The sequence below is a fragment of the Heterodontus francisci genome, chromosome 35 (genome assembly GCF_036365525.1).
Source record: "Heterodontus francisci isolate sHetFra1 chromosome 35, sHetFra1.hap1, whole genome shotgun sequence".
Taxonomy (NCBI): Eukaryota; Metazoa; Chordata; class Chondrichthyes; order Heterodontiformes; family Heterodontidae; genus Heterodontus; species Heterodontus francisci.
Genome location: NC_090405.1, coordinates 37,782,888 through 37,804,236, shown reverse-complemented (window position 1 = coordinate 37,804,236; position 21,349 = coordinate 37,782,888). Strand labels below are relative to the sequence as shown.

The window sequence follows — 21,349 nt, the reverse complement described above, 5'->3', positions numbered from 1 at the left end:
CCGTGGCGGTCATCCGAGCCATTTTCCACTTTATCTGGAGATCCAAAATACACCAGGTCCAGAGGGGCACTATGTTCAAACCTCTGAATAAGGGCGGGAAAAATGTACCCAACGTCGCCCTCATCCCGATGACCACCTTCGCGTGCGGCTGAATCAAGCTGTGCGTATAGCCCCAGTACGCAAACACCAAGTGTCACTACGTGCTGAGGTTCTATCGGTCCCCGGTGTGAAGGATGAGTCTGGTCACATTGCCGCGGAACGCTCCATCCAGTTGGACCGTGCCATCCAGTTGGTCCGTGCCGTACCACCTATGCTTCGTGGGAAAGTTTCTGCGGGAAAACACCTTTGACCACCAATTCATCAAGCAGTGGTCTGCACGGAATGCCCTCAAGGTCCTACGGGAAAAGGTGGATCCTGTCGGATAGTTGCCCGAGCAGACTTCCAAAGTCATTTGGCAGAATGCCTCAACACCAGAACTTTCAAACAAGCACCAAGACGTAGCTTGGGCTCTCTCCATCAGATCCTTCCTGCATGCCCGGAGTTTTGCGCCCTCCACACGCTGCCCTCGAGGTGGCTGTGGTAGGGAAGAGACAGTTGCCCACCTCTTTCTGGAATGTGTCTTTGCAAGGCAGGTGTGGAAAGAGATGCAGTGGTTTTTGTCAAGGTTCATCCCAAGAAGCTCTGTAACAGAAGTCTGTACTCTACGGGCTGTTCCCAGGGATGCACACAGAGATAAACATCAACTGCTGCTGGAGGACTATCAATTCAGTGGATGGCACACCTTGCTCTGCCCGAAGCTTGCTGGTCTTCCAGCGCAAAGAGTTGTCCACGACCGAGTGTTGCAGACTGGCACATTCCAAGGTCCAGGACTACGTGCTGAGGGATGCACTAAAGCTTGGGGCAGCCGCTGCAAAGGCTCAATGGGGAAAGACCACTGTGTAAGGTCCTCCCACCATAATGAACCGAGGTGCTGGATTCATGGGAAACCCCTCGGGCTGTATGCACCAAATATGGGTTTGCTGTAAAATGTACATGGCATGTAAAATGGAATGGAAGGGTTGTGAGGCAACTCACTCCTGTATCGAAGAAAACGGATTTCCTTTGCACTTTTTGGAATGTCAACTCGGTACTGTTTTAAACAGATTTTCTATGAATAAAGTATATTTTTGGGGAAAAAAATCTTGTTATTGGAATTAAAAACAAATGCTGGTAATAAAAAAAGTCCATCAGTACCTGAAAAGAAAGGATAATATTTCAGCTGTAGAACCTTGTTTAGGATAGATGATTAGTTTGGAGATCAAGTAAAATGCATTAGAGGGCTTCCCAATTATTTAGTGAAATTCCACTTGCTGCTTCTGAGCACTTTGCAGTGATCCCTGCTGGAAATACAGGTGTGAACAATTGACTCAGCTGTGATGCCCCCCCCCCAAGGTGAAATAGTTCAACGTTTATTAGGAAAACTTAAACATAAAGACAGTTAAATATGTACTAGAGGGCAACCATCCCACATGGCACTCGGAGTGACTTTAAATCAATGCCCAAGGGGAGAAAAGAAAATCAAAGGAGAAAATGCTTCAATCGATCTGGTTTTGCAAGGCAATAAACTGGAATTTCCACAGTTTTTCCATCCAACTACACAGTACTTCTTCTGCCCTGTTTTGCATGCGAGACATCAGGGTACAAGCATGTGGTCGGGCATGATTTTACGCAATGTCTTTCATTCAACAAGCTGGGCAGGAAATGGAATGGTGCAGTCAATTAGCATACAGTCCCTTCACCTCTAGATCACAAGTTGAAGCCGAGCTAAGACCGGTGGGAGGAAGGCTTTCTGCAGGTGCGGAGGTGGTAACTGAAATGAGCACAGAGTAATCTCAGTCTGGCTAATAGGCTTTGGCTCAGTCGTAACAGTCTCGCCTTGGAGACAGCTGTCCGCAGGTTCAAGCCCCACACAGGACTGGAGTGTGTAATCGAAGCTGCTACCGCTTCAGTGAAGCATGGAGGAAGTGCTGCTCCGGTAGGAGAGGCATTAAATACTGCTCAATGATACCTTGCTTACAGCACCTCTGAGGGTGGTATAAAAATTCCATTAGCGTTATTACAAACGTGTGGAGGCTCACATTGGCAAATCGTTGAAGGTGCGAGGCCAAGTCGAGAACAGAGGATTACATATGCCACAGGAACAGGCCATTTGGCCCAACCAGTCCATGCTGGCATTTTTATGCCACTCGAGCCTCCCCCCATTTTTCATCTGTTTAAAAGCATTCAGGATCCTCAAGACAGAGTGCAGACATGATGGGCCGAATGACCTCCTTCAGTTGCTATACAATTCTACAATTCAAAGAGGAGCTGGGAAGCTCCGCCAATATACTGGCCTATAATTACCCCTCAACCAGCACGATATTGCTGTACATGGGACATTACTGTGTACAAAATGGCCACCGTGTCTACCTATAAAAATAGTGATAACATTTCTAACTAGTGATTCATAAACTGCAAAGCGCAGAGGAAGTGAAATCTGTATAAAAATTCTTCCCTTGTAAGGGATAGTAACTGAAGTCTGGATTGGCCTCAACCTGTAGCCTCATAGGCTTAAATCCAAAAGCACAAGAATGCCCATGCTTTACAATGGAAGCCGGAATTTCACTCAATGAGGCACAGGGATAGTGATGGTCACAATGGGTATAGTGGCAGGGGGTGGGGGAGGAGCCACACGGTGGTTAAGATGATGAGGCAGCTTAGAGAGTCTTATGTTGTATGTAAGATTACCATTTCCACTCAAATGGCTACAATTTCGAGGCCAGTGCATCCATAAGGAATACAAATGTTTCACTTTGTAGCAATGTACCAATAACCAAAGAACAAAATACATTGAAAATAATGCATTTAATCCTTTAAAGATTTGTTGCTTTTTTCCATAAAACTGAACCAAAGCCAGGTGGAACCTGCTAGTTTTAAAAGGCAAGGTACTGCGGATCCGAGAAATCCGAAACTCAGAGAAAATGCTGGAAATACGCAGCAGACCAGACAGCATCTGCGGAGAGCGAAACAGAGCCAAGTCTGTGACCTTCCATCAGAACTCCGAGGATACGTCACAGGCCTGAAATGTTAACTCTGTTTCTCTCTCCACAGATTTGGCCTGGCCTGCTCAGTGTTTCCAGCATTTCCTGTTCATGAACCAACATTTTAATTGATTTTGTATTCTCTCCTACACAAAGGTCTAAAATAAATTTTTATTTCCCTAGATGCATCGAGAAGCGCTACAAAAATTAACACATGCAGCAATTCACTTTTTTCCCCCCATAGTTAAAATGGAATATGATTAACAGAGCAGTACAGCAAGCAGCACCATCCTGCAGGTATTCCATTTCACTGTTAATCCTGCATTTTAGTTGACAACATAGGAGAAAATGATGGAGTCTCCTCAGTTCCCAACAAATTTCAATTACCCATTAGGATTATTTTTCAATCCTAATCACACCTTGGCGCAGTGGTTAGCACCGCAGCCTCACAGCTCCAGGGACCCGGGTTCGATTCCGGGTACTGCCTGTGTGGAGTTTACAAGTTCTCCCTGTGTCTGCGTGGGTTTTCTCCGGGTGCTCCGGTTTCCTCCCACAAGCCAAAAGACTTGCAGGTTGATAGGTAAATTGGCCATTATAAATTGTCACTAGTGTAGGTAGGTGGTAGGGAAATATAGGGACAGGTGGGGATGTTTGGTAGGAATATGGGGTTAGTGTAGGATTAGTATAAAATGGGTGGTTGATGTTCGGCACAGACTCGGTGGGCCGAAGGGCCTGTTTCAGTGCTGTATCTCTAATCTATGTGGAATACACATTCCTCATCGTCTATGCCCTGACTGAGCACACATTTTTGTAACTCTCCGCCTTCCCTTCACCAGTGCGACTTCCTTTCCATGCACAACCTGCTTCAATCTCCCTCACTTCCATAATCTTCATTAACCCTCTGAACAGACATCTGTGATATACACACATCCCTGTGCATCTAACAGTCCCTGACTCCATCAGCTCTCAGTCTCCACTGCCCTCTCAATTCCCCTGCACTCAAGAGTATCCACCATATGTACTGCAGAAGCTGGTTTATAAGTCAGTTCTTACAAACACACTGTATATCATAAAGTACAGCAATGTATAAACCATTGCCATTTAGAAGGTCTTTGCAGAAAAGATTTACACATTTTAGATTTAAACATAGACTTTGTAGCTTCAGGGTTCATTTTTATCCTGATATTGGCAAGTTTTTGTTTGGATGTCAAGGAATCCACAGTTCCTGGACTTGAATGAGGCAATATCCAGCAATAGAGCAATGTAGCAGCTTCCAATACTGAAAGCAGCATCACTGAAGAGTTCCTTTCCAAGTACAAGCCAGAGGGAAGTCCGTACCTCAATGGCCAAGACAACCACAACATAGGGTTTTAATGGACCAACTGAACCCGCCTTGGTTCGTTTAGGCTTAACACCCTTACCCAATAAAAGCCTCTCCCAGTTTTGAAATTTTCAATTAATCCTCAGCCTGAACATTCTTTTGAGAGAGAGAGTTTGAGATTTCTACTGGCCTTTACGCATGAGATTTGAACACACGACTACAGAGCTTGTATGTTTCATACCATCACATTATTGTATACTGGGCTAATTCCCCAACATCTAAACCATCGTCAATTAGAAGGTCTTTTCTGAAAAGATTTACAGATTTAAATAACTGGTTCTGGATCAGTAACTTGCTCAGCCTGCCTCCCACAATAGGCTTGAACACAAACACACCCACAGGGTAGTGGAAATTTGAACTCTTTCCCTCAAAAGGCCATTGAGGCTGGGAGGTAACTGAAAATTTCAAAACTGAGATCGATCGATTTTTGTTAGGGAAGGGCATTATTAAGGGTTTCAGAGCCAAGGTGTGTAGATGGAGTTAAAGGTACAGATCAGCTATGATCTAACTGAATGGCGGAACCAGCTCAAGGGGTGAATGGCCCCCCCGTTCCTTTAGTCCTACACCTATCTGAAAAATAGACTTCTCATTGAAGGACAAAATATTGCCCATTTCTCTTTACAGATGTGATTAGGCTATTCTGCATTTCCTGAATTTCTTTTCATTCATGGGGTGTGGGTGCCACTGGCAAGGCCAGCATTTATTGCCCACCCCTAATTGCCCTCGACAAGGTGGCGGTGAGCGCCTTTGTGAACTGCAGTCCAGGTGCTGTTTGGGAGCAGGGGAGGGCGTTCCAAGATTTTCACCCAGTGATAGTGAAGGAACAATGATATAGTTCCAAGTCAGGATAGTGCATAACTTGGGAGGGGAACTTGCAGGTGGTGTTGTTTCCATGCGCCTTCTGTCCTTGGTCTTCTGGGTGGTAGAGGTAGAGTTTGGAAGGTGCCTTGGCAAATTGCTGCAGTGCATCTTGCAGATGGTACATACTGTTGCCATGGTGTGCTGGTGGTGCAGGAAGTGAATGTTTAAAGTGGTGGAGTGTCAATCAAGTGGGCTAATTTGTCCTGGATGGTGTTGATCTTATTTCAGATTTCTTGCATTCGCATTTTTGTTCACCTTCATTTAGCTGGAAAGGGAATTTGTTTGTATTACACCTCTTCAGAGATGCTGTGTTTTATAATACTTTTCCTCTCTTCACTGCCTGAAGAATGTTAAGGCTGTCAGGATTTGTTTTCAGTCACATTGATCATTGTTGCTGCTGACAGTCAGTGCCTTGGTGACTGCAGTGTGCTAACAGCTCCAGTACACATCAGGAACTTAAGAGGCTTTAGTGTTGAGGAAAAGTCTTTTCAATTTGGGGTCTGGTGGTTCGTCTAAATAAGAGGGGCAGCCTGCAATAGCCTGAACAAGACCTTAGTAGACAGCTGTAAATAGGTATAACAGCAATGTGGGTGAGGAAAGACCTTAATGTTGTAGATAAGTTGTCACAATTGGTCAAGTTTCAACCAGCGTGTGGCACTTCCAGCAATGTCAAATTTGACAGCATAAGTTCTCCTTACACAGAGTGTAGCGAGAATATGGAGCTTGTTACCACATGGGGTGGTTGAGGCAAACAGCATAGATGCATTTAAAGAGAAAGCTAGATAAGCCCTTTGAGAAAGGAATAGAAGGATATAGTGTACAAAAGTAGGATGGGAGGAGGTTCTTGTGGAGCATCAACACCAGAGGGGACCTGTTGGACCAAATGGCTAGTTCCTGCACTGTAGATTCTACGTAAAAAGACATACTATGAAAAAAACATTACTCTAAACAATTCAGGATTCAGATTCAAACTGCTCACAGGCAATGAGTAACAGACATTACAGAACAGCTCGGCAGCTCAAGATTGGTTAGGAAAACACCTCAGGCAAATAACCTTTCATTGACATTTAGGGTGATAGAAAGGCATAGCATACCACAGCCCTTGCCAGGTGGAAAGCAGAAGCGACTCCATATTACCCTTGTTGGACGGGTTGGTCAATTAAATAGTTGCAACAAAAGTGCAGGATATAGCATTTGGCAGAACGCCTAAACACCAAATGTATTTGATCGGGTTATTAAATAGTCACACAGGATGGAGAGAGAGCTGGACGCTGGCAAGTTTGGGACCAACTGAAAAGCTGCACCACCAGTTAATGCTATGCATTAACAATGAAATAACACTAGATGCAATCAGAAAGCCATATTTTTTGTAAATTTAATGAGTCCCTGAGCATCAAGACAGCCAACCGTCTAAAGGAAGGTCTCTAAACAGGGATATGCAATACAATATTCTAATTACAATGTAAAACTAACATCGGTGCATGTAAACTGGGGTAACTGCGTGTCAGATATGGAGTATAGAACAGCTACTGAAAGCAGTGTGAAACAAGGAACCTGTCACCACATACACTTAGTCATAAAACACGATGAGCAACAGTCAATACATCAGCGTAATTATGCTGTTGCTTTCTTGGGTACATTTTGTGCTCCTCGTGACCGTTAACTGTGGAAAAGGCATTTTCTAATTTCTCACATCAAGCATTAGGAACAGCACAGGCTAAATCGTGAGTAAAACCTTCGCGTTGCCTAAACCAAGCACACCTTGGAAACCTTTAACATGTATGGGTGAAGCTAGAGTATCAGGGAAGGGATCCCAGGTTTAACCACAGCTAGCTCTCTCTCAACACCTCCTCCCAATGATTTACACAAAAGGGTTCTGGTGGGGACTTAATCTATCCTTTCAGTTCATGCTGCCAAAAAGGTTTGAAGACAATCAGAAGGTCTTCTGCCACTGGAGGTTTAGTAAGTATTATGAACTTATGTTGTACTCCTGAGTCTGTTCATGCAGCCAGAAGGTGGAAGGTCAAACACAGCAGCAGATGCACAAGTGAAAACCTGGGGTTTACTCAGCACTTTATAAGTAACAAGTATCCAACGGTACTCTCATAACCCCCAAAAAATTCAACATGCATATTTGATCCAATGCTTGTGTGCAAATTACAAGCTGCTCCCAGCAATACATAGGGTGTTTGTTTTGCCACCTTCACTCCTGGAACCTGCTGAGCTATTACATGCTTTCTGAAAGTACCAGATGGGGAAACCAAAGGAGTATAACACAATTAGAAAGATGTTCCATTAACTTGCATCGAGAGAGTGAAAACAGGAGGGGCACGTATACAGACCTTTCAGGCACCCCTCCTAATCTCTCCTCCTTTGGTTCTGTTTTCCTCACACCCTGAAGCACTTTGAGGCGTTTTCTATGTTAGAGATGCTGTTATTGTTATTTTTCTGTAATGCACAGACACCCCCGCATGTGAGTCAAGGGATAAAATAATGGTTTTGATAGCTGATACCCAGCCCATTAAAAGATCAGCTGGTACATATTTACTGACTTTTTAAATTTTCACCTGGATTTTTTTTCTGCATCCAAAAGGCTTTCCACAGACCTTCAAAAAAAATCCCAATGGAAACTTTATTGCCTCTCTGAGTCGGGAGAGTTTCCATGGTGCAGCTGGAAATATATCTTAAAATTAAAGGCTCAACAAAGGCACCCTACTGTTTGTGTCAGATGTTGCCCTCTTATAAATGCAGCCTGTGTAAAGCTTGTGGTACTTCAAAGATTCAAAACATTCTCAGCTGGAAGGATGATTCTGGATTGTACTTTACTGATCAAAGTGCTGACACCATCCCTCTCAGTTAGCACTACACACTTGCCCAATGGACAGGTGGTAGCCACAGCTAATGGTGTCAGCAGCTATTTCACGTGAATGTTTTCCCCCCTTCCCATGGTCAAAGTAAAGCTACAGAAGATGTAAATAAATATAGCGCACTGCATGCCAGCTTTCTGAAATCAATTTAAGCCCCATGTGGTGACTGGCACACCATTTAACTGCAATTCAACTATGTACGTGTGAAATAAACTTACAGCTCATCACGCCCCCACAGCCCACATAACACTACATCTGCTACCACATGACAATTAGTAGGGCACAACTGGGGGAAGAGATGAGGAAGAAAACTGCGAGGCCTCTGTGACTATGTGAAGTGGAAGACGATCAGCATCTTCGCTTGCCTCCTCCCTCCTTTAAAGCGATTGGCAAAAGAACGAGCGAAAGGCGATATTAGGGGAAACTTTTTTTTTTTACACAGTGGGTGGTTACAATCTGGAATATACTGCCTGAGTGTGGAGCAGATTCAATTGTGGCTTTCAAAGGGGAATTGGATAAGCAGCTAAAGCGAAAAAAAAATTGCAGGGCTACAGGGAAAGGACGGGGGAGTGGGACTAGCTAAATTACTCTTGCAGAGAGCCAGCAAAGGCTCGATGGGCTGAATGGTCTTCTGTAACCATTTTTTTTTCCTTTCGCCAACCTTGCTTTCTCAAGTTACAAGCAATTTGTCAAATCAGATCAGAAGCTCACAAACAGTCTTCTGTATCAGGTGCAAACTTCAAGTCTTCAGTCTAACATTTGAATGTTCACATTCTTACTTTCTCCATTTCTTCCTCTCCAATTCCATTTCTACCATAGTTTTGCTTATGACATGTATCCTTTATGCCACATTCTCTCAGTCTTCAACGTCATTCATTTGTCCCTCTCAACTCTCAGGCTGTTTCTTCCCTCTCCCTCAAGTACTGGCCACTTTTGGATTGTCACCAAAGTCAATTCCTTGGGCCCCTATACAATCTCTGCACCCTTTCACCACAGATTCCAGCCCCCTCCTCAGCCATTGCCTGGTTCAACTCAATCTTGGCATCCTATTGGACCCAGAGCTGAATTTCCTACTCCGTACCCTCTCCATCATAAAGACCACTTACTTCCACCTCCACAATATCACCCACCTGCTGCTGAGTCCCGCATCCATGCAGTGGGTGCTACAGCTAACCTCAGCACCCTGGGGTGGGAGGAGGTGTGTTTAAAGGTGGGGTAGTGTTGTGGAAGGAGAAGAAAACCGGCCTGGGGCAAGACTGTATATGGACATCAGGGGAGGACTTGAATACCCAGTCATAGCTACAGATGAATAACGGGCACTTTGATAATCACTGCCTTAGAAATGTACTCAAGGAAAGAGTCTCAGTCTGTGGGAGAGTACAGAATACTGACTAGTACCAAAAATAAATGTATGCACAATATTTACATAGAAGTTTAAAGTATCACCAGTGCACTATAGCTATTAGAATTACATAGGTTTACAACATAGGAAGAGACCATTCAGCCTAAGAGGTTCATGCGGATGTTTATGCTCTAGAAGAGCCCCCTCCTAAACAACTTCATCTAATCCTATCATTTCCTCCTGTTCCTTTCTGCCTCATGTGTTTATCTAGTTTTCCCTTATATGTGTCTATGCTGTTCACCTCAACAACTTCATGTGGTAGCAACTTCCACATTCTCACCATCCTCTGGGTAAAGAAGTTTCACCTGAAATCCTGATTGGATTTATTAGTGACCTTGTATTTGTGTCCTCGAGTTTTGGACTTCCTCATCCCCCACCAACCCACACCACAAGTGGAAACACTTTCTATATATTTACCCTTTCAAACCATTTCTTATTTTCAGGACATCTATTGGGTCACCCTCAGCATTCTCTTTTCAAGTATATTTTCACTACAGGACTGAAGCAACTCACCATGCTCACTTCTACAGAATCTCCTAAAGCCATGACTGTGAAGCACAAGAATGTGGTAACACCATTAGCTTCAGGTTTCCTTCCAAGTACATAGCATCCTGACCTGAGTATATACAAAGTTCCTGAAATTGCCTACTTAAGACTATCGTGGGAACATCTTCACCACAAAGACTACAGTGATTCAAGGAGAAAGCCTGCCACCAGCTCTTCGGGAAAACCCGGAATGAATAATAGCAGCCTTGCTAAATGGCCTCCTTCTGTGCCATGCATTTTTTATGTTTCTAACATCACCTGCATCCTAAGGACAAAGAAATGGAGGAAGACTGTACAGCAAATTTCAAATTAACTGTACTTAACATACAAAAAAAGTTCAAAAACAGAATGCTTGATTTGTACAACATAGAATCATAGAAGGGCTACAGCACAGGTGACCATTCAGCCCCCATCACCCGTGCCAGCTCTCTGCAAAACCAACTCAGCTAGTCCCACTCCCAGATAAGACGCAGTTTTGCAAATAATCTTTAGTCATTCCCACTTCTACAAAAATCTAGAATGTGTGTTCCTCTACGTTTTATAGATATGAAACTATTCTCAATTCTTCTCGATGTTGGGCTGACTCATTCATACAGATCCCTTCCCCCTCCCGTCTGCCTGTTCACGACTTTCCCTAGCTTCCCCTTAATTGCTCAACAGTGCTCTTTCCAAAACAGTGCAAAGGCCACAGACAGGAACAAATTAAACACAATTAACTCAGATTTCCATAGAAGTAAATAATTGAATATTCAGTATCAAGATGAAATGCAAAAAAAAAAAAATCGCTACATCTCTACATTACAGATATGACTGAGCAACCATTTTAGATACAAGCAAAGCAACAATAACTTGCATTTGTATAGTATATTTAAGGTAGTAAAGTGTCCCAAGGCGTTTCATAGGTGCATTATCAAACCTAATTTGACACTGACCCACATAAAGAGATATTAGGGAAGCTGACCAAAAGCTTGGTCAGAGGTCGGCTTCAGTGAGAAACAGTCCACTGCACTTCACATCTGTTAATGTCATTGCTTTCCAGTAACACAAGTAACTAGTGGCAGCTTCTGTACAGTACTTAACAGGATGTTTTTGATAGGAGTGGGGTAGAATAAAGTGACCTGAAAGTGGAAACGTCATCTGCGTGTCCTCTTCTTCAGAACTGAGGAAGATTTTAAAGTAAGAACCCTTACACAGCACTAAATTTCCCCAGCTCTAATTCATACATCACACACATCTGAGATAAGTATGACTCTTTAAAATCACTGATGCTGACAGTATCCTGCTGCATAATCACAGCAATTAAAAGTTTCCACCCTGCTTATACTTATTGTGTGTATGGGTTTGTACGTATAAACTTATCCAAAGAAGCTATCAGGAGTGGAATTAGGAATACAGAGCGGATGTTAAGTCCAGGAAGGAGGTAATTGCTTTGCAGCTGTTAAAAAGAAAAAATGATGTATTTATATAATGCTTTTATACAACCACAATGTCCCAAAGTGCTTCATAGCTTTGAGTATTTTTGAAGTGTAGTCACTTGTTCTGCAGGAAACACAACAGCCAATTTGCACACAGCAAGATCCCACAAACAGCACTGAGATAATGAGCAGATAGGTTGTTTTTTGTGATGTTGATCGAGGGATAAATATTGGCTCGGACACTGGAGGTAACTCCTCTGCTCTCCTTCGAAATATTGCCATGGGATCTTTCACATCCACCTGAGGGGGCAAGACAGGGCCTCTGTTTAATGTCTCATTCAAAAGACGGCACCTCTGACAGTGCAGTACTCCCTCAGTACTACACTGGAGTGTCAGCCTTGACTTTTGTTCTCAATTCCTGGAGCGAGACTTGAACCCACAACCTTTTGACTCAGAGGCGAGTGCACTACCAAGTGAGTAATACATGACACAGTTGTTCTATTGGCATTGGAAAAATATCTTGATAGGTTCCCAATATCTATTTCTTTGGTTCAGTGTCAATTTTTAGTCTGATTGCACCCTTGTGAAGCACCTCGGGATATTTTTCCATGTTAAAGGCACTATATAAATGCAAGTTGTTATTTTTCCAGGGCCTAGAAAGACTCGAGTTGCATTTATATAGTGCGTCTCAAGATCTCAGGATGTTCCAAAGCGCATTCCAGCCAATGAAGTACTTCCAAAGCGTAGTCACCGTTGTAATATAGGAAATGCAGCTGGCAATTTGTGCACAGCAAGATCCCACAAATAGCAACGTGATAAGGACTACAGATAATTATTTTTCAAGACGTACTGCACTGGAGCATCACCTTAGATTTCTATGCTCGAGTCTCGGGAGTGAGATTTGAACACACTACCTTCTGACTCAGAGGTGAAAGTTATAGCAGAAGCAAAAACCAAGTCCAAAAAAACAAACTTTAAAAGGGAACTGGCATTCAACAGCAACACGACACAGCTGCTGGTTCCAGTCTTTATCCAAACATATACAGATTTATGACTTTAAAAACTGGGAGTGCCACCTAATTACTGTACAGGGTCCAAACCTCCCTCCAACACAGACTCTGTGGCATCAATAGGAACAGGAGTCAAAAGTAGTTGTCGTCCACTTTTTATTGAAGTTTTTTTTTTAAAGAGAAGTTTGGGGGAAGATAAAAATATTTGCATTGAGTTACATGTAATGCACAACATAGAAAAAGGCCACATGGCCCAACAGCCCAGTATTTATGCTCCACATGAGCCTCCTACCACTCCTTTGTCTAACTCTTATCAGCATAACCTGTTCCATTTTCCCTTGCGTGTTTATTCAGCTTCCCCGCAAATCCATCTTTTTTAAACTTCATTCTTGGGACGCGAGAGTCACTAGCGAGGTTGGCATTTATTGCCCCCCCAGTAATTACAGAGGTGGTGTGTGAGTGGGCCACCTCAAAGTGTTGAAAACAACGTTGCAAGATAAAAGCACCATCACAGAGAGCACTGTGGCAGTGCCACATGCACTGGAGCTACATCACAGAGCAGCAGCACACGGTCACGCCTGAAACTACCCATACACCAAAGTCCCTTTGCTTTCATATGGTTCCTATCTGGTATCAGTCAGAAGCAGAGGTCGAGATCTGGTCGTCAGCCAAGCTTCACAGTCAAGAGCAGTTGAGAGGTCAAAAACGAGAGGCCACAGATACAAGCATAAATGCAAGAGATTTAGAACAGAGCTGGGAGGCATTGTAATTCACTTCCAACTTTGAGGCACAAACAATGTCAACATTCACGTTCGGATTAGATTGAATAGGTGGATGAAGGAAATGAAAGGGTGATTCTGGAGTCGGACTTGAACCCCCCACCTTCTGACTCAGACATTAGTGTTACCCACTGAGCCATGCCCGACACGGTAACCAAAATGCTAATTTCGTTTAAATATCCCCTTTAAACATAAAGGACACAGAAGGATGTGGCAAACGGGACAGCAAGCTAACAGGTTAGGAAAGGGTGAAATAGGTTCTGAAAAGGTTCTTAAATAGATGGAAAGTTTGAGGAAGGAACTCCAGAGAATAGGGCCAAGGTAGGTAAACCCTCCACCCCCTTGGTAGGGTATAGGAGAGACATAAAGCAGGTCAGAAGAATGAAGCGCGTAATATGGGTTCAAGGGCTGGAGGAGCTTAGTGAGGAACATTTTCAAAAGTAGGCACACATGCCAGTCTCGCACACTTCCTAGGATGTCACTGGCAGAGGCCCACATTTCCAACCCTTTCTCCCCTCAGTAGTAGAAATTATCATTTCTGTAAATTTTCTATCATGCACAAAGAAAATCAAAGTGTAAGTTTCTCAAAAATAAATCATAATGGCTTAATGCCAAGACAAATATTCCCATTCACCAAGTGGCTGAAGTTCCTATGAAGAGGGTTGTGCTACATGGCCAAGCTAGTCAATGGCCCAAGGACACAGCTGGCAGCCTATCTGGATTCTTGCCAGTAATTTTCTAATTAGCTGTCAGAAAGTTGGTTGTAAAGGTGAAATAGCCAAGAAAATATCTAAACACGCGTTGAAGGGGCTGCACTTACCTAACCGAAGTTCCCCAAAGTTTCCACATCCAATCTTCTTGCCAACCCTGAAGTTTGGTCCAACCATGAGAACCCCAGTTGTCTGGTTTGAGCCGGGACGAGCGCCATGAGGACTCCGCGCTGTCTGCTTGTTAGATCGTCGCACATCTTCCACTTTCTCCTTCTCTCGGTCTCTGCTTGCACGACTAGATTCCATAGCAGGCAGCTGCTCACTGCTGGTCGAAGTAAGTCCAGAGCTCTTGCGTTAAAGCCGCCAACCTGGTGGGCAATGCTGAGTCCGTAAGTCCAGTCAAAGATGGTCATTGAAAAGCATTGCTCTCTTCAGATCTGATAGCCATCCATCCCCTTATCGCCAGGAAAACAAATTAATTGCTTCTGTCCTCATGGATGCTTCTCATTCACATTGGCTATGTACTATGAACCCTGAAAGACAAAAATGAAATTGATTTTATAATTCCTTATTCAAGTATTGAATTGAAACCACATTTAAAACATTCTATTTGGTCCATCTACTTTGTTCAAACAACATTTTCACATTCCTTATACGTCCAGACCAATTAATATTAGTTAGCCAAGTGTCGATGCATGTTAAGCAAGCTTGCAGTGATTACGTCAGGACCTCAAAGTTTCAATGCCCACTGGTAGATCTCCTGTGGTGTTGCTCAGGATGAGAGAGAGGATATGGTATACCTGTACCATCTAAATTGTGCCATCTGAAGTGTGACAGGAAGTAAAACGATCAGAAAAGACTAAACGTGCTGGGGCTCTTTTCTGCAGCAGAGAGAGGACTGAGGGGTGACCTGATAGAGGTCTTTAAAAATTGTGAAGGGTTTGTTGGAATGTACGCAGGGAAGATGTCTTCCCTTGTGGGGAATCCAAAAATAGGGATATAAATGCAAGATAATCACTAATAAATCCAATAAGGAATGCAGAAGAAACCTCTTTACTCAGAGTGGCTAGAATGTGAAACAAGCTATCGCATGTACTGGCTGAGGTAACATAGATGCATTTAAGGGGAAGATAGATAAATACATGAGGAGAAAGGAATAGGATATATTGACAGGGTGAGACAAAGTAAGGCGAGAGGAGGCTCTTAGGAGCTTTAATACTGGCGTAGATCTGCTGGACCGAATGGCCTGTTTGTGCCCTTTAATATTCTATGCAAATTTGATGTTCACAGGAAGTAAATGCGATGCTCACAGGAAATGCAAGCTATAAGCAAGATTTAATGTATAATGGTTGTCAAACATCTCTGAAGTACACTGGTTATTGACATTCCCCACATAATCTACCACCAGGAAGAGAGTTCTTTAACCTGTCTCCTCCACCCAATCTACCAACTATAAGTGCAAGGCCCTTCAATCAGCCGCCTCTGCCGCATCCCTCCTTCCCATTAGCCCACCAGGCCAAACGTTCTATAATGCTTCCCCCTGCCCTAGCCCTGAACTCGCATCTTTCTCTAGTTTCTCTCCTATCTCCCCTCATGCCCTCTCTGAGCTCATCTTGTCCACGAGACCCACCTACAGTTTCCTTGATCCTATTCCCACTATACTGATCATCCAACTTCCCCTCCTTGTCCCCATGTTAGCCGATATTGTAAACGGCTCTCTCTCTTCAGATGTTGTCCTTCTCTCCTTCAAATCTGCCGTCATCACCCCGCTCCTCCAAAAGAAAACAACCCTTGAACCAACCGTCCTTGTGAACTATCATTCCATCTCCAGCCTCGATTTCCTCTCCAAAATCCTTGAAGGTGCTGTCTCCTTCCAAATCCATTCCAATGGCTTCTCTTCCCACTCCCACACCGTTACCTCTGGTGCCCCCCAAGGATCTATCCTTGGTGCCCCTATTTCTCATCTACATGCTGCCCCTCGGCAACATCATCCGAAAGCAGAGCATTAGTTTTCACATGAATGCTGGTGACACTCAGCTCTACCTCACCACCACTTCTCACGACTCCTCCACTGTTGCTAAATTATCAGGCTGCTTATCAGACATCCAGTACTGGATGAGCAGAGATTTCCTGCAACTAAATATTAAGAGTAAAGCCATTATTTTATGTCCCCGCTCCAAACTCCATTACCTAGCTACGGATTCCAACCCTCTCTTTGGTTACCGTCTGAGATTAAGCCAGTCTGTTTGCAACCTAGGTGTCACATTTGACAGAGATGAGCTCCCGACCTCATCCGTGCCATCACTGAGACGGCCTATTTCCACCTCCGTGACACCACCCGACTTTGTCCCCGTCTCAGCTCATCTACTGCTGAAACCCTCATTCGGGCCTTTGTTACCTCTAGACTTGGCTCTTCCAATGCACTCCTGGCTGGTCTCCCACATTCTATTTTCTTTAAACTTTAGGCCATCCAAAACTCTTGTCTTAACTGCAACAAGCCCATAAAACTGCAAGGGGGTGGAAGGTTATCAGGGGTAGGTGGAAATGTGGAGTAATCAGTTCAGCCATGAACTTACTGAATGGCGGAGCAGGCTCAAGGGGTTGAGTGACCTACTCCTGCTCTTAATTCGTAGGTTCGCATGTTCGTGTGCAAATCCTGTTCCCCGAACACCCCTCTACTTGCTGACATACTCTGGCTCCCAGTCAAGCAACGTCTTGATTTTAAAATTCTCCTCATTTTCAAAACCCTGCATAGCCTCATCCCTCCATATCTCTAATTTCCGCCAGCCCCCACAACCCTCCAAGATATCTGTGCTCCTCTAATTCTGGCCTCTTGTGCATCCCTGATTTTAATCGCTCCACCATTGGTGGCCACACCTTCAGTGGCCGAGGTCCCAAGCTCTGGAATACCCTCCCTATGCCACTCTGTTTTGCTTTCCTCCTTTAAGACACTCCTTAATACCTACATCTTTGACCAAGTTTTTGGTCATCTGACCTAACAGCTCCTTTTGTGGCTCAGTGTCATTCTTTGTTTTATAGTGCTCATGTGAAGCATCTTGAGCCGTTTTAGTACATTAAAGGCACTATAAAAATGCGTTGTTGTTGGCAAGATGGGTTTCAAACCAGAAAAGTCTTTCAGTGGCAAGGTGCTTTTATTTATAATAGGCTTTTATCACTATAGTAGGAGCAAGCCTTTGATGTAGTGGTGGCATTTCCCTCAGTCAGAGGGTTTAATCCCTGCTCCCGACAGTCTCAGCAATTGGAGACCAAAATTCTACCTCCGAATTCTGGGCCAACACGCAACAGAATACTCTTGTCCGATGGGTGCCTCATCGTATGGGTTGCGAAAGCCCATAAAAGCTGCCCTCCATATAGCGATAATCACCCTATGGCCTGGTATAAAGATGATCACAGCTGTAGGAGGAGTGTTTATGTCACAGCTTAATGATCAGCCTGCGAATCCTTCCACTACTGCAAATTATTCTTCATGGGAAGAGCATGAATATACAAAAATAGCTTATGATCTCATGCAGGTAGCTTAGATGATTGTTCACTCAATTTTCTCCAAGGTATTCATTATTCTCTCTAAACGCCTCAATGTTTCTAATGGGACTGAGTGGTAAGGTGGATTTGCTGTAGGATACCTTTCGCCACTCTCAATCTGGTCCACAATACCATCCAAATGAACTTCAGCCATCAGAACTGTGGAGCAATCATGAACCCCTTTTTTAAAAAATTCTTTCATGGGATGTGGACGTTGCTGGCAAGGCCAGCATTTGTCGCCCATCCCTAATTGCCCTTAACAACTGAGTGGCTTGCTAGGCCATTTCAGAGGGCAGTTAAGTGTCAACCACATTGCTGTGGGTCTGGAGTCACATGTAGGCCAGACCAGGTAAAGATGGCAGATTTCCTTCCCTAAAAGGACATTAATGAACAAGATGAGTTTTTACAACAATCGATGGTGGTTTCATGTCACCATTACTGAGACCAGCTTTTAATTTACGATTTTTATTAATTGTATTTAAATTCCACCAGCTGCCATGATGAGATTTGAACCAGTGTCCCCAAGACATTATCCCAGGAGTTTGGATTATTAATGCAGTGACATTACCACTACACCACCACCTCTGTGATAACCTCAGTCCATCGTGAAGGAGAGTCAGTGACCAAAAACAATAGGAGTTAAGATTATAAATGAACCCAGTAAAAGGAGATTCTGTTCCCAAGATAAAGTAATGGGTACAAGCACAGTATCTGCAACATTGCAATGACTGACATAATGGCTTGTGTTCTCAATGGTCTCGATACAAATCAGGATGAAACATTGCCAGCTAATTGCCACTGAAAAATAATGGGCCATTCTTCACAACAGAAATGTTAAATACTGCCAGAAATCAGCCAACGACAGCACCGTCCCATCTGGAAGGAAGCCTCCCCTAAAGTAACAAGGAACAACACTGACCACATTCTGTCAACCCTATCAGTAAAACTGAGGCTGTCTGTGATAATGTAATATAATGTCTCAACTCGGATGGTCTGCCTTGGAAAGGGAAGGATTTGTCAGTTAATAAGTGGCTGCACTGCAAGTTTCTGGACATGAGAAAGGAAGTTTCAGAAAGCTCAGCTTCCAGTGACATTTCCAAAACAGCACCCGACTTAAACAGCAACGTGCTCCACATCTGTGACGTTTAATTATAATGTGAGAGAGAGAAATGACAGGGTTCAAAATTGATCAATAAAATGGGCAGTCTCCCATCCCTTCCCACCCAAGTCATCCTCACCTGGCTCATCTGCATTTACATAGCGCCCTTCACAACATCAGGGTGTCCCAAAGCACTTTACAGTCAATGAAGTACTTTTGAAATGCAGTCAATGTTGTAATGCAGGAGACATGGCAACCAATTCATACATAGTAAGTTTCTGCTTCTGCTTTCATTGTGTCAGCATCACATTCTGCCAACAGGGACAAGGTGAAGAGGCAAGTCCCCCAGTACTCTTCAGCCAGAACGGGAATTGAACCCACACTGTTAGCAGTGTTCTGAACAACATGCTAGCCATCTAGCCAACTGAGCTAACCAGCTCCTTGTTCTCACAAACTGCAATGTGCTAAAGACTAGATAAACTGCTTTGGATGTTGGTTGAGGTACAGCCATTGGCCAGGACACCGAGAGAACTCCCCTGCTCTTCTTTGACATAGTGCCAAGGGATCTTTACATCCAACTGAGAGAGCAGACAAAGACAGCATGCCCTACAGAACGGCACTCCCTCATCACTGCACTCACTGAACTGCCAGCCTAGAATAGGTGATCAAATCTTTGGAGTGGGATAACCCACAACCACCGACTCAAAGGCAAGAATGCTCCACACAGAGCCACAGCTGACACTCAGGATATAAAGCAGCATTCAGAGTTATCTGCAGTTCAGCAGTTTAATACTGGAGAAAAAAACTTTCTTAACGACAGATACCCTCAAGTAGGACTGGATTAGATTATAGTCTACTATTAATTCAAAGTTGCTCAGTTCAAATTATCTGGTAATTCCAATTTATTTCAGCACTGAATTCCCATTATCCCATGTTATTTACTGATTAAATTATTAGACCATTCAAATTTCAGCACAATAATTCAATCAGTAGACAGTATATAAAAATACTCCAATATCTGCTTTCTTTTGTACCAGATTTATAACAATTTCAATGCACTGTGATCTTATACTAACTGCAACGTGCAATTCATCCCAATAAATGTAGAGAGCGCAGTTATGTTTTTCAACAAATATAGTGGGTCATCTCAGACTTGCTGCTGCTTCAACCTTTTCAGTGACTTGTTAACTGTACTCTCAAATGATTAAAACTGAACTATATGTAATACTGTAGCTCAGTGCCATTAAGATGTGCGCTTTACTCCAAGACAGCAGCTGATGCCACCACAGCCAGATAAGGGGCAATATTTTAGAATGATGCACTGTAGGAAACAGAGCACAAAAAAGAATTTTGTACCCTCCAAAATTCACCATCACCCAAAGGCACAGACTCAGACTGGGGTACAGGTGCTAACAGTTCTCTGGTAACAGACCCAAATGCTTACTTTTTAATGTGGGAACCTAAACATTGCATCAGTCAACTCTTTAACCTGGCGAGGAAGCAGTTTTTGAGCCACATTCACTTTACAGCAGTAGTCCCGTAGCAGTGCTTTAGAGTAGGGAATGCTGGCCTGCACTCCCACCCTCGCCCAGATTAAGTGGTAACATCCCATTGCCATCCCAGCTGCGAGACCTTCACACTGAACGCCATCTTCCCCATGTGTGGATGGGTTCTCTCAGAAGTGCATGGGACCCAAAATAACAGGCTGGAAGTAAAATGTTTCCTAAAGCAGACTTCAGAAATTGAACTTTGATAATCCAAACAGCAAGTTCTGACTTTTTGAATGCCACAGACTGAGTTTTGGACAGACAACAGTTTAGTGCTCAACTAGCATACTTCTAAACAGTAACAGAAACTTCTAAACAGTAACAGAATTGTGTTAGGTGTGTGCAGCTTAACTGCAATTCAACTGAGGGTTCAGAAGACATAAGCCACTGGTACAAAGAAAGAATGTTTTGGGACTTCATATGAACCAGAAATATAATTACCTTATTAGGAAATTACAGGAACAGGTAAAACACATAAGGATATATAAAGTAAGGCTAATGACAGGTAAAATTAATCCTGAAATTATGGAGACCACAGAGAGGGATCTGTAAGTCAGACAATCACCACAGGATACATGGAGGGTCTAACAAGAGCATTCGTGGCTCCGAGCTACAGTAATGAAACCAGTGCGTGGTTTCCGAATTTTGAAAGCAATCAAGCATTTTCATTGCGATGACACTTTCGCACATCCAATGACATCAAAGGGCAATGGCTACTTTACAGGTGGCGTCAGCAAATTGACAACAAAGGACAAAAGAATGAAAGGACTCACATTCACACAGGTTTCATGACCTCAGGTAGTCCCAAAGAGCTTCACAGCCACTGAAAAACATTTGAAGCGCAGTCACTGTTGTAACATAGGAGGGGAGGCGGTGGCGTAGTGGTAATGTTGCTGGACTAGTAATCCAGACCCCCAGGCTAATGTTCTGGGGACATGGGTTCGAATCCCACCATGGAAGATGGTGAAATTTGAATTCAATTAATAAATCTGGAATTAAAAGCTAGTCTAATGGTGACATGAAACCATTATCTGTTGTTCTAACAGCCCATCTCGTTCACTAATGTCCTTTAGGGAAGGAAATCTGCCATCCTCACCTATGTGTGACTCCAGATCCATAGCAATGTGGTT

The 21,349-nt window shown here is 43.6% G+C and overlaps 1 protein-coding gene across 7 annotated transcripts in view; it reads right to left on the bottom strand.

The window, feature by feature from the left end:
* Window positions 1-21,349, bottom strand: part of LOC137350622 (casein kinase I-like) — a 180,403-nt gene that overhangs the window by 133,363 nt on the left and 25,691 nt on the right. For all 7 annotated transcript variants that reach the window (XM_068015371.1, XM_068015373.1, XM_068015376.1 and 4 more), the window contains one exon: window positions 14,141-14,563. In XM_068015371.1, the coding sequence (XP_067871472.1) occupies window positions 14,141-14,336 (196 nt within the window). In that variant the 5' untranslated portion in view covers window positions 14,337-14,563. The remainder of the gene's footprint in view (window positions 1-14,140; window positions 14,564-21,349) is intronic.